Source organism: Salminus brasiliensis, chromosome 1 (genome assembly GCF_030463535.1).
Source record: "Salminus brasiliensis chromosome 1, fSalBra1.hap2, whole genome shotgun sequence".
NCBI classification, from domain to species: domain Eukaryota; kingdom Metazoa; phylum Chordata; class Actinopteri; order Characiformes; family Bryconidae; genus Salminus; species Salminus brasiliensis.
The window spans coordinates 34,232,580-34,254,580 of record NC_132878.1 but is presented as its reverse complement, the minus strand read 5'-3'; the positions used below and the strand labels follow the sequence as shown (position 1 = coordinate 34,254,580).

The window sequence follows — 22,001 nt, the reverse complement described above, 5'->3', positions numbered from 1 at the left end:
GATTAGCATACTAAAAGCAATTAGCTGACTAGCCACTACTTTTCACATACAGAACAGTGTCCTACAGGCTGAATGTCTGCTTGCTGGGAGTGTGGCACTTAATATTGCACCAGAAGCTTGCAGGAAATGAGTTTGAACAATTAGCTAGTTTTAGATGTGCAAATAAAGTGTTTACATACAGAATAGGTTATGATAGGCTTAAGTTTGAAATCTATGAATTTAATTTGTATTATTAAGAATGTAATAAAATGTACAACATAGCACGTCAGTGTTAAATGTAGCGTTCATGCTTTTTCCATGTCAAGCTTCACGGTTTCACGTTTGGAGACCACTCACTGGAGACCGGTGGGGGGCGCCATTACCGTCTGTGAAGAGAAGGTCTGGCGCATGCGCAGCCCTCGCTGTTCACGTTTGAAGGAGAATGGCGGTGCTGCTGGAAACAACATTAGGAGACATTGTAGTGGATTTGTATACAGAGGAAAGACCCAAAGGTGGGGTTATTAGATAGCAGGGTGTGGTTATTTATTTGGCCCTTTTAAATATTTTTAGGGAAGTAATATATTAGGGAAGGAGCGAGCGTTTTGCAGGGATGTGATTGATGTTGAGTACAATGCTAGCTAGCTAACATTAGCGTCCCTGAGAAATGTGTGTGTAGATGATATCCTACTTCTGTGTGCTCATTAGAAATATAGCCCTAGCTAACTGTTCAGAGGTAGATTTGAGTTATGTCCTTAGGAATATAGCTAGCTAGCGGTTTACGGAGCGATCTAGCCAGCTAGATCTAGCAGATCTATTTGTAGCACCTCGAAGGTAGCTATAGCTGGCTATCTGATCTAGCACCAGCTCTGTCTGTGTCCTGAGGTGTTTGGAGTTTCACCACCCTGCCCAGCCGTGTCTGCTGATGTGATGAACTGAATGTCTATGTAAATGTTCAGCTCTTACACTTTTGCACAGAGCTGTCTGTCTGTCTATCTAGGATGTTTTGACAGCGTCTCATCATAGAGACGATTCTTAGGTGGTAGATGGGGCGAGCATCACACTGACCACTCCATCTGCCTGTTAGCATGATGTTCACACCAGGATGCTTTTGGGACACTGGGCTCACTGAGCGAATAGCAAAAAGAGTTATTTTCCCCATAAACTAGGATTCAGATTGAGCTTGAGTGTTTTATTCATTTTAGCATCACCATGTGAAAGCACTGGAAGTTGACTAATGGCACTGTTGACTGTACGTAACTTGTCATTGTTCTCCTTTGCAGCTTGCTTAAACTTCTTGAAGCTGTGTAAAATCAAGTTCTACAACTACTGTCTCTTTCATAATGTCCAGGTAAGAAGTTCATATGTTCATAGAATTATAATTCACACGGTTTCCAGTCTCAAAATATGTCAAATTATTATCAAACTCTTCTCTTTATGAATGGAATGCTTTAGGCGTTCCAAGTAAGAGACACAGGATCTTAATGGCCCTGTACCTTTCCATTCTTTCCCATTCAGAGAGACTTTATCATTCAGACTGGTGACCCCACAGGCACTGGGCGAGGAGGAGAGTCAGTGTTCTGGTCAGTACATAAATGTGTGTCTATTTTAGATTTGTGAGAAATTGGCTTTGTTTTGACGTAGACCAAAGGCTAAAAATCTTGAATGTCACTTATGTACAGTTTCTGATTTAGTGTGTGTGTGTGTGTGTCCACAGTAAGCTGTATGGGGATCAGGCACGCTTCTTCGAAGTGGAGAAAGTGCCTCGGATCAAGCACAGGAAGAAGGGAACCGTTTCTATGGTGAACAACGGCAGCGACCAACATGGCTCTCAGGTTTAATGCTCTCAGCCGTTCAGTCACCTTGTGCAAATGTGCTTGATCATTAGATGCCTAATCAAGTTAGAAGGACAAATTTAAGCTTATGTAGTTGGTTGTGTTTCTGGTATTGCGAGTCCTGTGTATTAAAATAGTGGGTCTCAAATGTTTGGACCATGTTTGACCCCTGATCAAACCAGACAAAGGTTTTTGTTCTGTTTTGTCCTCTCCCCCCAACCACCACCCCCCTCAAGTGGTGTCAGTTATTTAATCGCTTTTATTACTTATTCTTTTACTACTGTGACATATCTAGTATTTTCAGTCAAATGATTAAATTATGAGCATTATTAAATAATTCAGTAACTACTGTAACTTATTCAGTAACTGCCATCACATTTATTTGAGGAAAAGGGGTTCAATTATGGGCACACAGAGGTTTTCAAGGTTTAAAGGGTTAATAGCCACCATATTTTTCTTTAATAATTGTTCCTTTTTTTTTTTTTTTTTTTTTTTGAAATATTCTGTATTGTTATGAGACAAATCTTTAGTTTTTGTTGCTTACTTTTTGCTGTTTTACAGTTTCTCATTACTACAGGGGAGAATCTAGACTACTTGGATAGTGTTCACACCGTGTTTGGAGAAGTAACAGAGGGCATGGATGTTTTGGCCAAAATTAACGAATCTTTTGTTGACAAGGATTTCATTCCTTATCAGGACATCAGGTAAATCATGACAAAAATACTCTAGTCTTTATCACATGCTTTCGCAAACTGACAGACTACTTCTTGCCAATACGGCCAGAGTGGACATCAAACTTTTTTAGATAGTCAAATTGTAAACCTATAGACATTTTGAATTTGGCTCTTAAGGATTTGCTGCTGGGAATAGTGCAACGTATTCTCTGTTTTTGGTAATGAGTTGATCAATCACTACCTGTGTTAGCAGGTTAGCAGTGTTAGCTACAGCTGACCAGTTTTTCATATATTTCGCTGAAGGAGGTTCACCCAAGGTTTTACTCAGCTGTCTAAGTGATACAGATTTACCTTCTTCATTTGTTATGTAAAGTCTGTCACTGAAACAGTTTAGTGCATTACACAGATTGACAGTATATACGTACTTGTCCAGGAACAATGCTGAAAACTCGCTGCGTTTTTCTTTTTTATTATTACTATTTAAAAAATCAAAGCAATATAGGGCACCAGGCTTGGTCAAGTTTTAGCAGAATGAGAGTATTAAATAATGGGAAGTTAAATAATGCCTTTTTTCCCATCTTCCAGATATTTCACATTTCTTAATTAGTAAGGGAGAGAAACACGACTAATGATTCTTTAAAATATCATTTCTTTTAAATATATCCATATTTATATCCATATTTATGCATATTTAAGGCCATATTCTTCTTGGAATTCACTCTTCTAAAAACTCAATGGTAACAATATTGAGGAATGAAAATTAGTTTGTTTTACTTAGATATAGTCAGTTTTTATTCAGTCCTCTTTTCTGTGTCTGAAGATACATGTAACGATTCTATGTCTTGGGTTTGGTTTCAGAATAAATCACACAGTAATTCTGGATGACCCGTTTGATGACCCCCCAGATCTGCCAGTCCCAGACCGTTCCCCTGAGCCCACTAAAGAACAGCTTGATGTAAGTGTCTTAGCCTAAAACCAGTGAAGCTGAGGTAAGGATAATTTGCACTTGTGACAGGTGTTTGCTTAGTTTCTATAGGAATACCATGCCTTTGTGCATATAGGAAGTAGATGGCAGTTGTTTAGATAATTTAACAGTACAGGATAGCCAGATAAGTTCAAGGATATGTGTGTCCAATAGGAGATTAACTGTGCAACATTTCTATTGGACTGAACTTTGAGCTTCGTGAAATACACACAGGATTTCTCAGTTAGCTGGATAATTAGACAGTTATTCAGAGAATCACACAATCTTGCTTTGTAAAATACCACCTGGGATTTCTTAATTAGACACATAATTTAAGTTAATGTCAATGCCTGTCCAGTATGTGTTGAACTAAGCAACAGTCCTACTGGACAGTGCTTAATGTTTAGCTTTACTTATCTGAGAAATTCTGTTTTGTGAAATATCCTGCAGTATTTCTCAGTAAGCCAGACAATTTGAGCTTAAGGTCAAACCTCTCCAGCATAAGAAGTGCTAAGCAACATTCCTGTTGGACAGTCCTGAAATCCGAGCAATCTTGCTGTGTGAATCTGTGTTTTTTCTTGTTGATGATCTTTGTGTGTGTGTGTGTGTGTTTCAGAGTGGCCGTATTGGAGCTGATGAAGCGATAAATGATGTTGAAGGGAAAGATCCAGAGGAGCTGGATGAGATAATAAAAGAGAAGGAAGCAAAGACACAAGCTATACTTCTGGAGATGGTAAGTCAGACAGCTGCATATAAAGATGAAGACACACAAACCTCTTGCATTCTAAGTGTTTGATGTGTTTACCACCAAGAACTGTGTGTGTGTGTGTGTGTGTGTGTGTGTGTGTGTGTGTGTGTGTGTGTGTGTGTGTGTGTGTGTGTGTGTGTGTGTGTGTGTGTGTGTGTGTGCGCACGCTTTAGGTTGGTGACCTACCTGACGCAGATGTCAGACCTCCAGAAAATGTGCTGTTCGTGTGTAAGCTGAACCCAGTCACCACTGATGAGGATTTGGAGATCATCTTCTCTCGCTTTGGCACAATACAGTGGTACAGTGGTTTCTGTAGCATGTAAATTGAGCTGGAATTTAGTCAGATTGTGTTGAATTCAGACAGTTTCACACCCAGACATTGCTTTTGTAGTACTGATGAGCTGAACATGGAGTTTGCTCCACTATCAGAAGGAGTGGTCCTTTACAGCTCTTACAGCACACTCGATTAAGGTGTTTGTTAGTCCTATATGAAAATGGGATTCAGATTAAATACCAGTGCCACCTCAGTCACAACGTGAGTCAGACTAAACCAGTGAGACAGAGAGAGGGATGCAAGGAAAAAGAGAGTTGGAGGGTGTGGCTTTCAGGCTAATGAAATATATTTGTTTCCAGTTGTGAGATCATCAGGGACTGGAAGACGGGCGAGTCTCTGTGCTACGCTTTCATTGAGTTTGACAAGGTTTGTGCCACATCCATTATTATGTTGTACATATTTAAATAATATGGAAATATATATTTTTTAATGGAGTCAAAGTCACAGCTAAGTTTGTTTGGGGTTTTTGTACAATGTTTACAACTCAGAAATATCCATATACACATTTAATGAGGAACAATTTAGACAGAGTTGGCAAAAAACACTCTAAATGTATATTGAGCCCAAAGCCACCAGGGGTCAGCATGCGCTTACTGTTCTTTTCCGTGAGCCATCTCACTAGGCTCAGAGGGTCATTGTAATTTTCATTAAGTGGAAACACAAAGTCATTGCTGTGAACAATTTGTTTAGAAATGAAAAGATTTCAATATGTTGTAGCCCCAAAGAGTCTAGAAGATTGTGTGCTGTCCTCTCTAGTGTGCATAATTGTACATATTTTTATTTGGCAGTCTTTGTAGGTATGTAATTGTTTACTGATACTAATTTAAGACTATTATACACTTAGGTATAGTAGTAATAAAAATGCTAAATCATGTCCGTTCCAGGTGGAGGACTGTGAGAAAGCCTACTTTAAGATGGACAACGTGCTGATTGATGACAGACGCATCCATGTGGACTTCAGCCAGTCTGTTTCCAAGATCAAATGGAAAGGCAAAGGTGTGTGGGATTGTCTATGGGGTAACTATAGGTGTCTGTGGTCTCTACTGGTTGAGTGGCTCAAACTCAGCATTGTCAGATCCTTAAAGTTTTTAACTTCTTTTATGGTTAATGTTTGCATGTCTTTTGTAATTTACTTATCATTTAGTCAATGTCAACTGATGTTTTTCCTGCATGTAGGTGGAAAGTACACTAAAGATGACTTCAAGGCCTATGAAAAAGACCTGGACAACAGATCCAAACTGGCTCTAAAAGACAAAGTCAGACCTAAACAAGAGTATCCTTCCAGCTTATTAGTTTTTTCTTTCATTATAATTTATTTAGGGCTCTGGAGTGGCACAGCTGTCATCTGAGCATTAGCCCCATCGTCGAGAGATCACCGGGAGATCACAGCCATCTATGGTTGGGAATCCCAGAGTGTGTAACTGGCCTTGCACCCCCCAGCTCAGTGGGATGTTAGCCAGCATGGGCATCTGTTAGCTGACTTAACAGAACTATCAGTTCTGTTCTCCAGCAGGCGTGTTCAACTGCCCAGTGATGTTAAGTTAACAGCAGTTGGCTGGCTTCAGTGCTGGTAGCATCATGTGATGTGTCCTAACTAGTGTGTGGGGATGGGAAATGACTAAAATTTGAAAGGAATTTGGGAACCCTTTCAAAAAAAGTATAGATTATTTTGTTGATTTAGAAACTTGCTTAAACTGATACAAAGGAACATCGTACACTGTCTCAGCTGCACAATCTCTCTGCTAGCCTGGTTGCTAGTTCAGACAGAAGGGTCACGCTCAAAAGCTTTGTTTTCCGTAACAATTTTATTAAAGCTCTCGTTACGATCTTCTCCTGGACGATGATGAGGAGCAAATCGACCGGAGAGATGACAGAAAGCAGCGAGAGAAGAGAAGGCAGTCAGATGATGACGATAACCGGAAGGGAAAGAAATCAAAGGTATAAATCAATGTTTAGAACGGTTAGAGAGCTATTAATGTCTAGCGGTTGGTTTTTAGCGACTTCTAAAGCTTCAGTTTTGAGGCTGTTCTGGAACCATACGTGGGTGTGTTAAGGTGTGTTACCTTGCCAGGTCAGAATTAGGTTTTTGGGCTTTGAATATTATTTGGTATTTGAAATATTTTGTGAATATCTAGGGTCCTCTATTGTAGTAATAAAGTAAATTAAGTCATAATTACAGGCCACATTCTTTAGGGTTGCTGGGCCCAGAATTCCCTAAATGTGCATGCTTATTGATCACTGATTTAAGGTTGCCATAGATTGCATTTGTTTAAGTTGTTCTTTGATGTACAAATAGTAAATATGTGACAGGTTGAAGGGGTGGGGTGATGCTCAGGTGCAGTTTAACATGCATATGTACAGCCCTGTTATTGTGCCTTAATGAAACACACTGATTTTCTGGTACAGAAGGCCTGTTATATGTAAATAAATAAGCTCTGCTTTTATTGACTGGCTTAGGTTGTTGCGACCTAGTTGGCTTTTGGCCTTTTTAGCCTTGCTTCCATATTCCCCTGAAGTAGCTGTTGTGTTTAAACTCGACAGACGTCCTGTGTGCTGGGTGTATGTACATTTTGGGGGTGTTGGAATTGCCCTGGTTTAATAGCCATATAGTTTTCCATTCTATGGCATCCTTAAAGTGAGGTACTGACATGGATGGATGACTGCATGACTGTTTCTCTGTATTTCTGTTTCAGGATGAAGATGAAGGCCGGAGAGACTGGAAAGAGGGAAGGCAACGATCACGCTCCAGAGACAGAGAGAAGGAGAGGCATAGAGACAGGGACAGGAACAGGGACCGGGAGAGAGAAAGGGACAGGGACAGAGAAAGGGAGAGGGACAGTCACCACAAACACGGTAAGCACAAGGAGAAGAGCCACAAACGGGATCGCAGTCGCAGCCCTAAGAAGTCAAAGGACAAAGAACGCAGCAGACATCGCAGAGACTGATCCGCTGACCTAACACTGGCATGACCCAAAGACATTTTACACACATTTACATATCAAGCACAGCTGTGCTTACACACCAACCTTTTTTATTGAAATGGTCCCTCATGACAAGGAATAAAATCTTAAATGAAATTTCTCTCTTTTTCTGCTAATTAGATATTATTAGCTTGCTGGTCTACTGCGTTCATTTAGTGAGTGTGACATTACGCCTGAAAGATGCTGGGTTTTGTGTGTATGTTTTCCAGTTTCCTAATTGGACAAAAACTTCTCTTTGTGTATGTGTATATATACACACACACACGTATCCACTTTACACTTTGACAAGCCATAATAGGGAAGCTATAATTAATCAGTAATGATACTATCACTATTTTCCCACCAAGGCCATATTGCATTGCATAAAAATGACAAGGACTGGGGCCAAAGCAGTTGTGTTTATAGCCTAATTTCACACAGACACTACTGGTGGCATGTTACAACCTTTTCTTTTCCGATACACACATTGAAATCCTGAGTATCGGACAATACCCAACCTGATGCTTCTTCTTTACCGACTACTAAGCTTTAAAATAAGCTAAATTTACTTTAAAGTAGTGTATGATGCATGATGAGCATCTGAACGTTGGTGGTCATTGTCAAACTGCAGAAGTACTCCACTACCCCACAGTCAGTAACACAGCTAACAGCATCACTTCACACCATGGGAGTGTGTGCAATTTTATTGTTAACGATGTGTGTGTTGGGGGAGAAAGAATTGTTTAAGATATTAAGTGGTATTTGACAGATTTCCTCTTACAACCATGTTCCAAACTACACACTTGTAGTGTCTACTAAATAGCGTATAACAATAGGCCATTCATTACAAGCATGGATGGATGGAAATCCCAAAGGAAACAGCAGTGTTATGGTAGCAAGACATAATTGCACATAAACCTACATATATTAAGTGCAATAAAAACAAACATTTCAGTACAGTATGAGTAGATCTATTAGGGGGGGATGAAAATGTTCTCTGGGTTTTAGAGATGTTGGGGAAGCCAACAATATGGAATTTACAACATAAATTTAGTTTCAGAAGCGCAGCCTGACATCAAACATTTCATGACACATTTTCAGTTTCTTGTTTTGTAGATTTCTTTGAAAACAGCTACAGTCTTACAAAGAGCTCAAAGAGGTGGATGAGGTTTGACTGGATTAAAAGGTGGAATTGCACAGATAGGCTGTTTTCTCCACTCTCCAATACAAATGACTCAACCCATCAGTGGAAATCCTAAAAATTCCCTCGAGTGGACCTAGGGCAGCAACCTGGTGCTAAGGTTATTTAAATCCAGTCCTGGAGTGTCTAGAGATTTGGTTATTTTCCTGTTTAGTCTTAATTGGTTCAGCCCATGAGTTAAAGGTCTGGTTGAGTGGGTGTATTTGAGCAGGGAAACGCCAAAAATGTGCCAGGACAAAAACTGAAACCGCATGCCCCAAACTGTTTTGCTTCCTCTGCCACCCCCTGCCATTTTTTACATCTGGGCTTTTCCATACAGAGCTTAATGGGTAGAGATTATGTATTCTAGTAACGCCTGGAATGTCTGATGATCATGAGAACTGGCTCAGCCCTGCAATTAGAGCTTATTGCAAGGGTGAGAAACTCTGGTCCTGCAGTGCCAGACTATTGCAGTTGCAGGTTCTTCCTGCTCAAATGCAACACCCCTCGTTGAATCTTAATTTCCAGGTTTGAGAAGTGTGTTCCAATAGGAAATCCACAAATTGTGCTTGATTTTAGCCCTCATCCCTGGCCTAGAGGGTTCTGCTCAAAACTAATGTACAAGGTGTTGCAGCCACATAAACCTATTTTTTGGCATTTTTGACTTTATATACTGTATTATTCCATGAACAAATGGTTAAAAATGCTCCAAGATGACAATCTTTACATTAACTTTCCGTAAGTTTTTTTTCTCCCCTCTGTAAAAGTTTTAGTGTGGCAGCAACACAGATTTTTCTTTTTTTTGACTTTTAGATTCAGGCAAAACAATCTAAAAGCCACAAAAGCCACACAGGAAACAATCAACATTTATTTTTTTTTATTTAAAGCATCAAGCTCATAGTACAGATATTTAGCACATCTTGACCAACCAAAGAAATGGCAAGAGAATTAGAACAGCAAAGTTTTCCCTCTCCACCCTCAGCATCCAGACCACAGTCCTGCAGCACTAGTAGCCTAGCTTTACACCTACAAATGCAATCTCTCCTCCTCTAGAGGCAGCTCTGCAGCCTTCCAGGTGTGGAGAGAAGGGGGAAGTCCAAATTACAAAAAAAGTGCAAGGGGATAAAAAAAAAAAAAAAAAAAAAAAGAGTAAAAATAGAAAATACAACTGTTATTGGTCCACAGAATAAAAATGCATCCCTTACAAAAAAAACTAAAAACAAAACAAAAACAAAAACAGAGCAGCTAGTAATATGCTCCAAACCACCCTGGTAGGAGTACCTGCAACCCGAATATCTAACTCATAAGACCAACTCAATTAGATCCGGTTTTATATTCAGAACAACCTCCTTCAACAAACTGTCCACATGGAATCCATGCTTACTTAAAAAACCCACTTTCCTGACTGCACACCATCAGAGGAGCTGTAGATCGGGTTCACGTCAGTCAGAGAACTGAAGACTGTAGCCCTGCGGCTGTTATCTTTAATACCACCATCTCAATCTAGGTAGATGCTGTTCTCAACTAAAGGTGTCTGGCTGACAACTAGATTTTAAAAGCAGAATATAAAGACAATTGAACAATAAACGCAGCACTTCTAGATGCTTAGAATATTGCCAAATGGTGTAAAAGAATACAGAACCAGGGCTGAAGTCAGTCAGTACTTGGAGAACACCTCATCTCCCCGTTGTGGCTGCCATCTGCATTTAACCGTCTCAATTTGGCACTCTCTGGCTGGAGAAGCTTTGTGATGGGTTGATGTGCCACAACAGGGAAAGAATCATCCTCAACAACTGCATCCACTACAGCATCCATCAATATGGCTTACCACAAACACCCATACAGTCCAGGCTTGCTCAGACAACTGAAAAGTCCCAATAAACCAGCAACTGCCATCTCATCTACACCCACTATAAGCCTGCGAGCCTGAGCTTGATCTGTCAGCAAAAGGCTTTAAAGCCTCCATCAGGACGTTTAAGAGTTCAACTACACGATATTACAATGATCTATAGACCTCAGGGCCATTTAAACGAATTTCAGACCAAATCAACTCCTGTATAAATGAGGATCAAACAACTCCCTAACCATCTCAGCTGAGGCCTTTATGCTGGCTTATACTCAGAGAGACCGAGAGGAGAGAACGAAGCACTGTACACTTATAGAAAAAAGCTGAGGCGGACACATGGGACGGCCAAAGTGCACCTCCACAGCACTATTCAAATGCAGCACCGGGACACGATCTTTCCCTCGCTTGACAAAAGAGGACCGAAACAAAGAACGAAAAAGAGGGAGAGAAAAAGAAAAAAAAGGAAAAAGACTGACAATGGAGTCACACTTTGGACTGATTCACTGCAAAAAAAAAAAAAAAAAAAGTCTGCACGGTGGGTGCACAATAAAATTAATAAAATGGCAGTTTATGCAACTGTTAAGTGTGGAATGATCCGGGAGAACCCTGGCATGCTCAGATCTGTGCGCGTCTATTGTGTGGTTACCAAATTCTGTACAGAGAGAGAGAGAGAGAGAGAGAGGGAGAGTGGACACATTGTTTGGAAAAAGAAAAATGCTTTGCTGTGCGATCGGTGCACTAAGCAAAGTGTCTGTCCCACTGTTTCAATTCAGCGTGGGGTGGCCTGCACAGCTCACAGAGCAAACTGGCACTGCGCTGGACAGCCCCTGAGGGTCCTGAACAATGAGGGCAACAATGGACGGCAGAGAGCTGCATTCATACAATCTAAAACGCACATACACGCACACGCGGAAAGTCTTCTTACATTCATCGCTGCTGGCCTTTCAGGACCGCTCTTAGCACTTCTACATTGGAACGCTCAGAACTGCAGCTTTAGTCCCTCCCTAAATGGCTTTTACATTCAACTAGGACAAAAAGTTTAAACTAAATTAGTGCTGTAAAAAGATGCCTGTGTGTGGCACTTTCGAATTTGAAGTGCAGTTCAATCTTCTTATTTCTGTTTACATAAATACTTTTACAATATATTTTGTATATTGTATGATCTACACACACAGCAGTATGCAACCATTTGAGCATCTGATCAAAAAAAAAAAACAACTGAATAGTTAAGTGAGTAAAATATTACTTTTTTAAAATCAGTTATTATTTTAAAAAATATATTTCAATTACATTCTAATCCCATTTTTAACCATTTCAAATTGACAAAAAAAAGGACACCCTGCCTGACCAGTACTTTGGCAGGCATCACTGCCCTTTGTGGTTGTCACAGTCTTCATTTTTACCTTTGCTTATTGTAGCCAAAAACATCTATTTTAACAATCAGACCACAGGACTTTAAATGTTACGTTGCCAACATCTGACGCTGAATTTTGTGGCGAGCACGCTGGAGAGATTCATTTGAGCAGATGCTGCTGCACAGTAGAACAGTGCACCAACCTGCACCAATCTTTGGATGAAAATATGAAAACTATGCCTTCTGGAAAGTGGCTCATTCTGTACTAGTCATAGTAAAGGAAGTTTGACATTTTGACCAGGGGTGCAAAATGCTTATATAAGAAACTCGTTAGTATAGGTACCGTTTTAAGCTGTGACTAAAATCTTATGAAAACTGCAACTAAACGGTCAGTCAAGAAACGAAAAAATGGCTAACTCACACCAAGAGTTCTGTCTCTAGACCTGCCGTTTGTGAGAAAGTGTGGAATGTGATATAGAAGTGCCTACTGATTTGCATGACCATGTTGGGAAGAGGTTAGCCCACACAGTGGACAAGATGGATCTGAGCATGTCAGGGCCCTTGCCTAGTGGGGGCGGAAACCCTGTCTGTGGAGGATGAGGGGGGAGACCTGCAGGAATGGGAGGGAGTGTCGTGCGTGTTTGGCAGGTGGAGTACGCCTCACACACACCCTGCTTAATAACTCTACATGCACTTCAAGATCACAGCAAGAATGAGCTAGAATATCTACACAGACACAACGAGAGCTTTCATGCAAGATAGCTACATCATCAGTACAAGAATGCTTACAGGTTAAATTCGTGATACAGCTACAGCAACAAGACTCCAAACAGCAGCAGCAGAAGAGAGACAGAGGACGCATCCAGGCACCAGCAGGTCGCCTGTGCCTGGCCACTTTCTTTTTACGCTTCTTCATTGGTGTTCTTCAGCTCTGCTGGCTCTGCTGTGGGTTCTTGGCATAACTGGTGAAGACGAAATTGTAGTCGTTGAAGTGGGCCAACTGGCGATCTAGGCGCCTGTAGCCCTCGAGTTTCTGCGCAGAGGAGAAGACACTGCGACACTTGGAGCTCTGCCACAGAAGAGAACAAAGAATAACTGTAAATACTGAGTATTACAGGAATGTGCATCAGACTGGATCTTTTTTCATGCAAATTGTAAAGCTTTAGTGCGTTACTATCCAGTAAACAGTCAGCATGGGCTAAATTATTTACTTTATTCTCTTGACTGTGGCATGACCGTTAAACTATTAATGTACCTGATTAACAAAAAGCGTAGTCACAAATTTCCCTGGCTTGAAGGCGTCTACGACGTTTCGGACAAGATCATCGTAGGACGTCTGGGAGAGGTTAGTTTCAAAACTAACATAGGAGAACTCTGGTTCAGGGGTGATGTGAATTGTCCAGTAAGTTCCCTGCAAGAATAGACCTTTATTCAATCACTTGACAAAAACTTATTGTAAGGGCAAAGTTTGAAGGAACACTTTCACCAGGATCCTAATGTTATTCTTTAGTCCTAAATCATATGAAAGCGATCCTACAAAACTAAATCTACGTACATCTGTTTTCATTCCATTCATGGAGTATCCACAAGGGTTGAACATTGTGGCGTCGATCACAGAACCTGGAATCAGGTCACGAATTCCACTCATCTGTGGAGAAAACAAAACAAAACAAAAAAAACAGCATCAACAGCACTGCTAACACACACTGGGATGTGAAACGGGGGACTACTGAATGCTAAAGCTACTGTACATAATCATGACAAAGCTTGGAGAAAAAGAACGTAAAACATATGTACACGAGTGACATCATTAACGGAAACACCGTCTTTCATGTAGAACTGGTCCATCACGGCTGGGTCGAGATCGCTCATCAGAACCTCCAGCGTCTGGTCCGCCTGCTTGTTCTCCCAATACTCTGGCAGCTCCAGAGTAAACAAGTACCTAGTAAATAAATATAAGACTGACTGACAAAATGCCAATGTACTTTACAATTAACAACCAATTAAATGTTAGAGTATATAACAATATACTGCCAACAACAAAAAAAACTGATAGAAACGCAAGTTTGAAGTTCAACAGAAGCCGGAACCTACCAGCAGTCGGAGTTCAGACGCCCCATACAGTAGGCTGCTCCATCTGAGGACAGAAAATGTCAGGTGAGGATTCTGACCGACAATTCATACAGAAATAAAAATGAAGAATTGTTCACCACAAGTTTCCTTTCCTGAAGTTTTCCAACTGGATTTTGGACTAGAACTAGCTTGGACAGAAAGCATACTTGGGAAAATCTGGCTGAGAAATTCCACTTCCTCCTCAAAGTTGCGGTGGGGGAACTCCTGATGGGCAGGCTTCATGAAGTTCTTCCGAGAGTAGAAGAAATTCTACATGACAAGAGAAAATTTGTTTTAGCTGTGGCTTAATGGGGCTGTTCTGGTGACATTTACCTTAAAATGCTGGAATTACAAAGAATTAAATATGAAGTTTTAAAGTGGTAAATTGTATTGCGGGCAATTTTAATTGTATAACCAAAGATAACCTAGGTCTATTACTTAAAGATACAACGAAGGCCTAAAGTAACTCCCATCTTGTCTGTCTTTTAAGTAGTTTTTCACTCCTATCACCAAAGCAGCTAATTTCTCAGCAGTGCTAAGGACAACCTTGTTATTCACTGGTTAAAATTAAAAACATGATTTCTAATTCCATCTAAACACAAATTCTCTACACTAGAATTCATCACTGCTTCTCTTGTGCACCACAAATATACTTTAAAGAAAAACTCGAGTTAATCAGTGACTCTGACAAGCAGCCCATACTGATGGAATGGTGTAGGTGGGTTATTACCCACCTCGATTGTGTCAAAGCCGCAGTATTCCCGCGCCAGTTCCAGCAGGGGCACCAGCGCTTGCAGTAAGAGGGTGGTTCCGCATGTCTTCAAAATGAAACGTCTCTTGGAGACAAACATGCTACTCTCACTGGAGAAAAACACAGAACAGTTAAGACCATTTGCTTTGAACCAATTTAATCATTCAAATACAAATCCTGCAGTGAGCAACAACCAACAGCAAAACATTTTAAAGACTGGGAGAAAAATGCATGACCTGTATTGTCTGCTTAGGAAGCTTACATGGAAAGTCTCACTTCTGCATTAAGTGCACAGCCACCCCAATGTTGTTTAACCACGTAAACTACATTTCATTCAGTTAAAAGTTACAAACCATTAGGAGTTACACTGAACCTACTTTGAAGATTCTGTAGCTACGGGAGTAGAGGGCAAAGAACTGGAGTGAGCACAACACAGGCCCTTAGGGTTTAAGGTTAAATATAAGGCATGGTGTTGAGTGCCTAATGATCATATGTTGCTTTAGGACTTGACGCAAAGCAGCAGCCAAACTACTGAAATGAATACTCTGACCTTAAGATACCATCACGCTCCTTGTCTCTACTCGTCCTTCTAGGACGTACCTGGTCAACCGCCACGCTAAACAGCTTTGTATAGTCCTCTTAGAGCTTCTACTTTCTAACCTTGGTAGAGAGTACATGCGTACAGGAATAGGCCTCTAACACTGCTGCTAAAACCTATTGATAGCCTCTGACGCTGTAGGTCAGTCTCACACAGCCAACACAAAGAGCTAGAAATACTCTAAACAGGTGTGACTGGCTCTGTCCTTTCAGTGTAAGAACGGACACCTGAATGAACAGTGGTGTGTTAACAAAAGGTTTCAGCTGAGGACTGAATCTGACAAACAAGTAAGGCTGGTTGGTGGGCCTGAAACGCAGACATGCTCGATTAGTTGATTAGGAGTCATTTTACTCCCCTCTTTCTGTTCTGCAAACAACATATTTAACAAATATATTTAACAAACAACTTTGCTACTTGATCTTGAAGAAAACTGAACAAACAGCCTAGCTTTACTGTAGGAGGCAGAAGACAAGCACTGACTGAACAAGAAAAGCTAGGTGCACATTACTGTTACAGCATCTCACTCCTACTATTTGACTGGTGACCCAATTAAACAGCACTGATTCTGCTCTCAATGTAATAAGACATGCCGCCGGTCAGTGCTAAGCACTGACGACACCCACAATATGCTCACTAAAGTATACAGTGACATATACGGTCATATCACCCACCCATATATCAAAGGAATGGTTTAGTCCAAAATGCTAACTTTGCTTACAGTAAATGAAAGTGAACAGTAACCACCGGACACCCAAAGGAAAGCAAGATTAAAGGATGTTCCTAATCTGTAATGAGAGAGACTCACCTGAGTATATAAGCTTCCTGCTTGTCAGTCTTTGTCACACTTATGATCAAACAATGCACATTCTCCAGAAGTTTGTCCCACTCAAACCTTAAAAACAAAAAGCAACAGAAAAACCATGTTAACATTTAGGACGACGTTAAATTTCTTTGAAAACTGCTATTATCACCACAAGCTTTAAAACCTCAATTTATGCAACTTTAAACCTTATAGATAGATGAATCTAGTATACCATCACAAACCATTATCAGCAGAAAGTGACAGATTGGATATCTGGGACGGGTGTATTTCTTGTGGGGTAGCAGAACGTCAACGAGAACAGTTAGATTACCTTTCGATGCTCATCATTTTAAATCTTAGCAACAAGATTAACAAGATTTCAAGGCTTGGTCGGAAAAGGAGTGCTGGTTTCTGGCCGCCACCATTTTAAATGAATACTGAACTAGTCTTAACTGCTGAATAGAGTCCAAACACTGCTGGAACACCTCAGGGCTGTTACTGGCAGATAGCACCTGCAATATATTTTGAGCGTTACGACTGTACTTAATGACGTGCTTAATTTAGCAGGAATAGCAGTGAATCATCAGAATGCTAATGCAATGTGGAGACTTGGTCACTGACCTCACCCACACTCATGGATTAAAATCCCTGCGGCCGGTTTGTGCTGCCTGGAAATACATGTGCCTAATTGTGACGTTGCAGAAGCATTCCTAACTGAAAGGCAGGAGTTGCTGTCTTGCACCATGAGCTAATTAAAGGTCAGATCCGCTATCTGCCACGGACGGTGCAACACAATACTTTGCATGTCAGTGTATTTAGAGCCCTCAGTTCAGCCGAGGATGGCAGCTAAACAAAGCCGACTCAAGTCTACATCACAGATGCGCAGACCTGTTTGTTAATAATTACACTGCTGCCACGCATGCATACATGTTTTCACTGTGTGCGCGCTTGGTGTCTGTGTGTGGGGTGGGAAGAGGTGTTAAGGGCTCATCAACACGGCTCCATTTGCTCCCTAGCAGCAGCTGACGTCACATACACTTGTGTGTGTGTGCGCGCGCAATCGTAATCACTGGCTACTGCTGACAGTATTGAAAATGATGGATACTCAATCTTGACACACAGCTAAACCCTAAAACGGAACATGTTGCATGTCTATACAATTAAATGTTTTTAATCCCCTGAATCCTAGACCTATTATTCAGTTATCTTAAGGCCTAAGCCAGTATGAGAGTCAGTAACTAGGAAGAATCACTAAAACATGAATTATTTGTAGGTTATGAGTATAGGACTGAAGTGTTCACCCACAGTTTTATTTTAATGAGCGAGTTAAGGCTCAAGTTGCTATTTGCATGCAAGTAGAAATGAAAGTGACTTCAACAGCCAATCACCACCAGGGCTGGCCATTACTCAATATTCCCAGCAAATCCCAGCATCCAGAGTGGGATTCTTCGAACGCCACACCGTAGCACAAGTATTTTTGGCCACAGGCACTGCAGCTCAAACTCTGAGCATAGCTCTTCTCGCCTGGCCCTGGAAAACTGACACTGGTGCTATTTTAGGGAGGCCATCGGTGACCACTTTCACAGAGATGTGTGCCAGCGTGTGTGTAGAGATCAAGCAGGGATAGCACAGACAATGGAAAACCAGTGCTCACTGTCAAATCAATAATCTGTTGTAATTAACTAGAAGCCTTCAAATACAATACTTAACACAAAAGCTGAAAGACTGCACACTTGCATGGCTAACAACGAACGGAAGCTAGGGTCCACCAGTGAGCAGTGGTATTGGCTCAGCTCAGACACTAAACGGAAACATATCGCTCCTTAAAGGTTTACTGCACAACGTTGTACCATGGCTAGTGCGTCAGCTCAGGGCTAAGACTAGCTTGTGGCTAGTCTTAGATCAGCACATACGTTTAGATAGTGTTTCTGTGCTGCTGGGAAACCAGTCTGAACGGCTTAGGCGAAACTCCACTGTGCCGTTGCCGTACTTGATGAAGGCTCTGAAACTGAAAATGAAACCGTGCACACGTGGCCGAATGATGAATTTTGTGAACTGCTACTGCTGCCATGTGCTGATAGCAGTGCTAACCCTTACTTTTGGACCATAATTAAAACATCACATCACAACACACCAGACCTCTTCAAGAACCAAAGTGCTGGACTGTCAAGGTACTGAAACACTCAGGACCTCTGAAGTACTCAGGACCAAGGCGACTGTGACCGGCTCTCCCTCACCTAGACGACTGTACAGCGAGGTAGGGGTAGATTTGTGAATTGGATGCCCTTGTGGACTTATTTGGCCATTGGCTGAGCTCCAGCGCCCGTGATCCTCTCCCTGTGTCTCTGTGAGCGCTTAATCTTCCCTGGCTGTAAGCTAATACCACTCGTCATTCATTCTGACCGCCCCCCGGAAACCATAGCTACAGTTATCGGGTTCCAGTGCCAGGAAAGCGGCAGGCTCTCCGGGGAGTTCAAGTCAGACCAGCTCAAGACAGCCCAGGAAGATGGCAGAGCAATCTGGCAAGCAGCCCAGCACACAGATCAGTATTCCACGAATTCACAGTCGGCTTGACTACGTCTGATTCCAACCATTGAGAGCCTTATAATTAGCCAGAGAGTTAAATAAGATCTGCTACAGAAGAGGATGGAGAACTGTGGGCTGGATTCATGGAGTAATGATCAAATCTATTACTGTGTAACTAAACACACAAAGCCAGTAGAAGTAATGATCTGCACTTTCATTAACAGGCCATTTAAGAAGCCAATTTCAAAAAACTACTATTCATTCAATTCAGTTCATTTATTATTCACCGTTTCCGATTCCTCTTGGTCAAAGTCACGATGGGTCAGGGCACCACAGACACCATGGGGTAAATTTGCATATCCACAAGTACTAAGTACTACTAAACAAGGTTCATCCATTTATCCATGTGTGCCAGTACGCACATATTTCACATACAAGCTTGTCTCAAATAGATCTAAATCACATCTGCTGTAAAGGTTATAGGTAAATGAAGGCCCATACGCAGAACACCATCAGGGACGTTTTCACTGCGAGAGACGCAAGCAAACCCAGTCCAAACACCGCAACTTTCCGGTCAGGTACTAATTTTGGCAAGAACCGCAGGAGCCAAACTCAACACACTACAAGATCAATAAGCACCTCCAGGGCTACAACCACATTATACGCTGGCGAACTGGAGGCAGACCTCTGGAGGTCAAACAGCAGCTAGAGGTCGCGCTCCTCCAATCAGACCACAAGGCGGAGATTGTGCGCCACAGAGGGAAAAACGTGACTTTCACATGGCACAAAGCATTGGATTCCCCAATCCGGGGCCTGGAGTAGCACATTTTTAGTCTCAACAGAAGACCCATTTTAGCCTGGAGGAGAGCTTGTTAAAGAACTGGCGAGAGCGGATCCAGGCTCATGTTAAGAGTAGGAAAACACTCAAGCCTGAGGAGGAGCAAGATCAGGAGCCACTGGGACAGATCAGCTAGAAGTAGAAAAGCAGGAGTTTCACAAGATCTCACCAAAATACTGTCCTATAACGTCCTTAAGACGGCTCACTCAGCCCATTTTGAAAAACCACCTAATTAAGATGCTGCTTCTGTGATTTAACATTTAAAGGTTCAAGACATGTACTCGAAAGACCCTCCATCCCCCACCTCAATTATTTAAAAAAGTTGTTTACAAGAGGTGAAGAAAGTCATGAACAACCACCTAAACATTCAGGAGGTTTGAGCCATTAAGGCCTTTTTATATGATCAGGCTGTTTCTAACTGTACTGAAGTGATTACACTTCATGGAGGAGGAGGAGAAGAGGGGGGGTTATTAAATTAGCCACACATTTTCACACAGATTCAGTGAAGCTCATTCACTCAGAAGGCTCTCAGCTCTTGGGCATTAGCCAGGCTACTGCAGGTGCCGTAAATCGTCGGTGTGACAGGTTAGCACTGCGGCAGGGTCTCCGGTTCCTCACCCAGACACGGCTTTACCTCCTGGTCCATCATTTCATCTGATCTTTCTCTACAACAACGGAGGTCCGCTGTCACGCTGCTGTTTCGCTGCGCGCGCATTAATTTTTTTTTTTAATAAAAATAAATTTTAATATTAATCCAGTGTTTATATATATATATATAAATAATAGCGCGTCGATACTGTTATTGTTTGTGATATTAGCACATCTCATGAACGTTAGCATAGCTAACAATCTGCTCATTAAAAGAGGCTGAAGCCGAGGCAGCAGGGCGCCGCCACATGCTCGACAGGGCCCACGTTTTGCTGCACAGGGGAGAAAAACCCCGGAATTGAGCGATACTGGCCGACTTCAGCCCTCTAAGCACACAAACCCGGTGCCACCTGTCTCATAACGAGCCTGTAAAAAGACCAACGAAGCCAAAATGTCGCTGTTAGGCGAGTACTGGCTCAGGTTACGTCAGTTTAAACGGTGTAGCCCTGTTGCTAGCTATCGCTAACGTTAATGGCTCGCGCCATTCTGGGCTAGCCGAGTGGCTAATCGACTCATTTCCCTCACCAGTTCTCTTATTTAGGATATTTAACTAGTTAGTAAATGTCTCATTCACATTCAACAGCAAAACAGCTTAATTAACATCCCGAAAGCCACACAAGTGGGTCCGCTAAGCTTAAGCTAAACCCAGTCGTGTCCCACCGACCACCAACGGACTGCTGACTGCGTAGCGAGCCGCTCGCCGCTCGCTCTCTCAGGTAAGGTTAACGCTGTGGGGCTTTTTTTAACGATAAAACCGTCCCGTATCACAGCCAGGGCAGAGACTAGTTCGGGGTGTCAGTGCTCGACTCTCAGAGCTATAGATAATCAGGTCAGAGTCGTGATTAAAGCGAAGGTGAACTGATCAGAGTCGTAGCTTTCCGCTTCGCCGTTACTGCAGCACAAATGAATGACTGACTGGAGGGAGGGAGGGAGGGGGAGGGACGCTGCCTCACGGAGCCACCAGACAGTCAAGTTATTCATTTGATCACCAAAACCAGCCTTTCAGCAAAAATACTACTAATCTAGACTCCGCTCTGTATGCTGATCTTGACTGAAAGGCGCACACCGGGAGGCCTCGTTAGGTTAGGGAGCGCTGGCTACATGTCAGCCCACACATCTTGATTTTGAGAATTTGCCACCAAACCTCGGGATGGTGCGGAGGTCCCCGGTTCCTTTGGTCTCATCCTGCCGGGAGAACCACACCTCCAGCAGCTTCTCGGTCCCCTCAAAGAAGTGTGCACCGTTTTCCTCCATCGTGAGACAAACAAGACACCAACAACAGAAAAAAAATAAAAAAATAAACCTAGCTCGGGTTTCAGCTTATTAAAGTCCTTTTTGCTGGGTAGATAACTTATTGATCTTGGTACAGTCCTTGGTGCAGTCCGGGATGTTGATTTCTTGGGATGCTTTAAATGGTTTTTACCGTCTTCCCCTTTTACAGAGAACACCGTGAGCGAGTGCTAGCTAATATCGCCGGCCATACTGTGTAAGCGCCGAGAGCTGGGCGAGCGAAGCTTTTATAACCTACCCGCCGACGTCAACCATTTGCCGGACCAACCACAAGCGACGACGAGCCGTCAGGCCGCTCATGATTGGCCCACGATTCTGTCACCCTAAGGGCAACCACTAAGAACACGCGCCTGGGTGAGATGGGCTGTAGTACTGAAGGGAAGTTCGATTCAGTTCAGATAACCGATTCATTGAAACTGTCCGCTCAAATAAGCCGATTCATTCGGCTAGAGTCCGGATTGTTGAAGGTTATATATTGGAATTACGTTAGAATATATGACTCCGACGCAAACACTGCGCACATACTACGAAAGATTCGGTTCAACAGTGAATCATTTCGAGCTGT

General features: G+C 42.1%; 2 protein-coding genes across 2 annotated transcripts; one reads left to right on the top strand and one right to left on the bottom strand.

Annotated features, from left to right (window-relative positions):
- Positions 1–405: 405 nt before the first annotated feature.
- Positions 406–7,608, top strand: ppil4 (peptidylprolyl isomerase (cyclophilin)-like 4). Its single transcript, XM_072695521.1, has 13 exons — positions 406–491; positions 1,260–1,327; positions 1,495–1,559; positions 1,694–1,811; positions 2,373–2,515; positions 3,344–3,440; positions 4,066–4,182; positions 4,371–4,495; positions 4,831–4,897; positions 5,416–5,527; positions 5,708–5,804; positions 6,346–6,469; positions 7,225–7,608. Exons 1-13 carry the CDS (start codon positions 422–424, stop codon positions 7,474–7,476), a joined length of 1,455 nt encoding a protein of 484 aa, XP_072551622.1. The 5' UTR covers positions 406–421; the 3' UTR covers positions 7,477–7,608.
- A 1,925-nt stretch (positions 7,609–9,533) lies between these two features.
- Positions 9,534–21,620, bottom strand: amd1 (adenosylmethionine decarboxylase 1). The gene is made up of 9 exons (XM_072678311.1): positions 21,291–21,620; positions 16,138–16,224; positions 14,718–14,844; positions 14,151–14,253; positions 13,966–14,008; positions 13,669–13,813; positions 13,427–13,519; positions 13,127–13,282; positions 9,534–12,940 (listed from the first exon to the last, which is right to left on the bottom strand). The coding sequence occupies exons 1-9, from the start codon at positions 21,398–21,400 to the stop codon at positions 12,797–12,799; spliced, it is 1,008 nt and encodes a 335-aa protein (XP_072534412.1). The 5' UTR covers positions 21,401–21,620; the 3' UTR covers positions 9,534–12,796.
- Between the last annotated feature and the right edge of the window lie 381 nt (positions 21,621–22,001).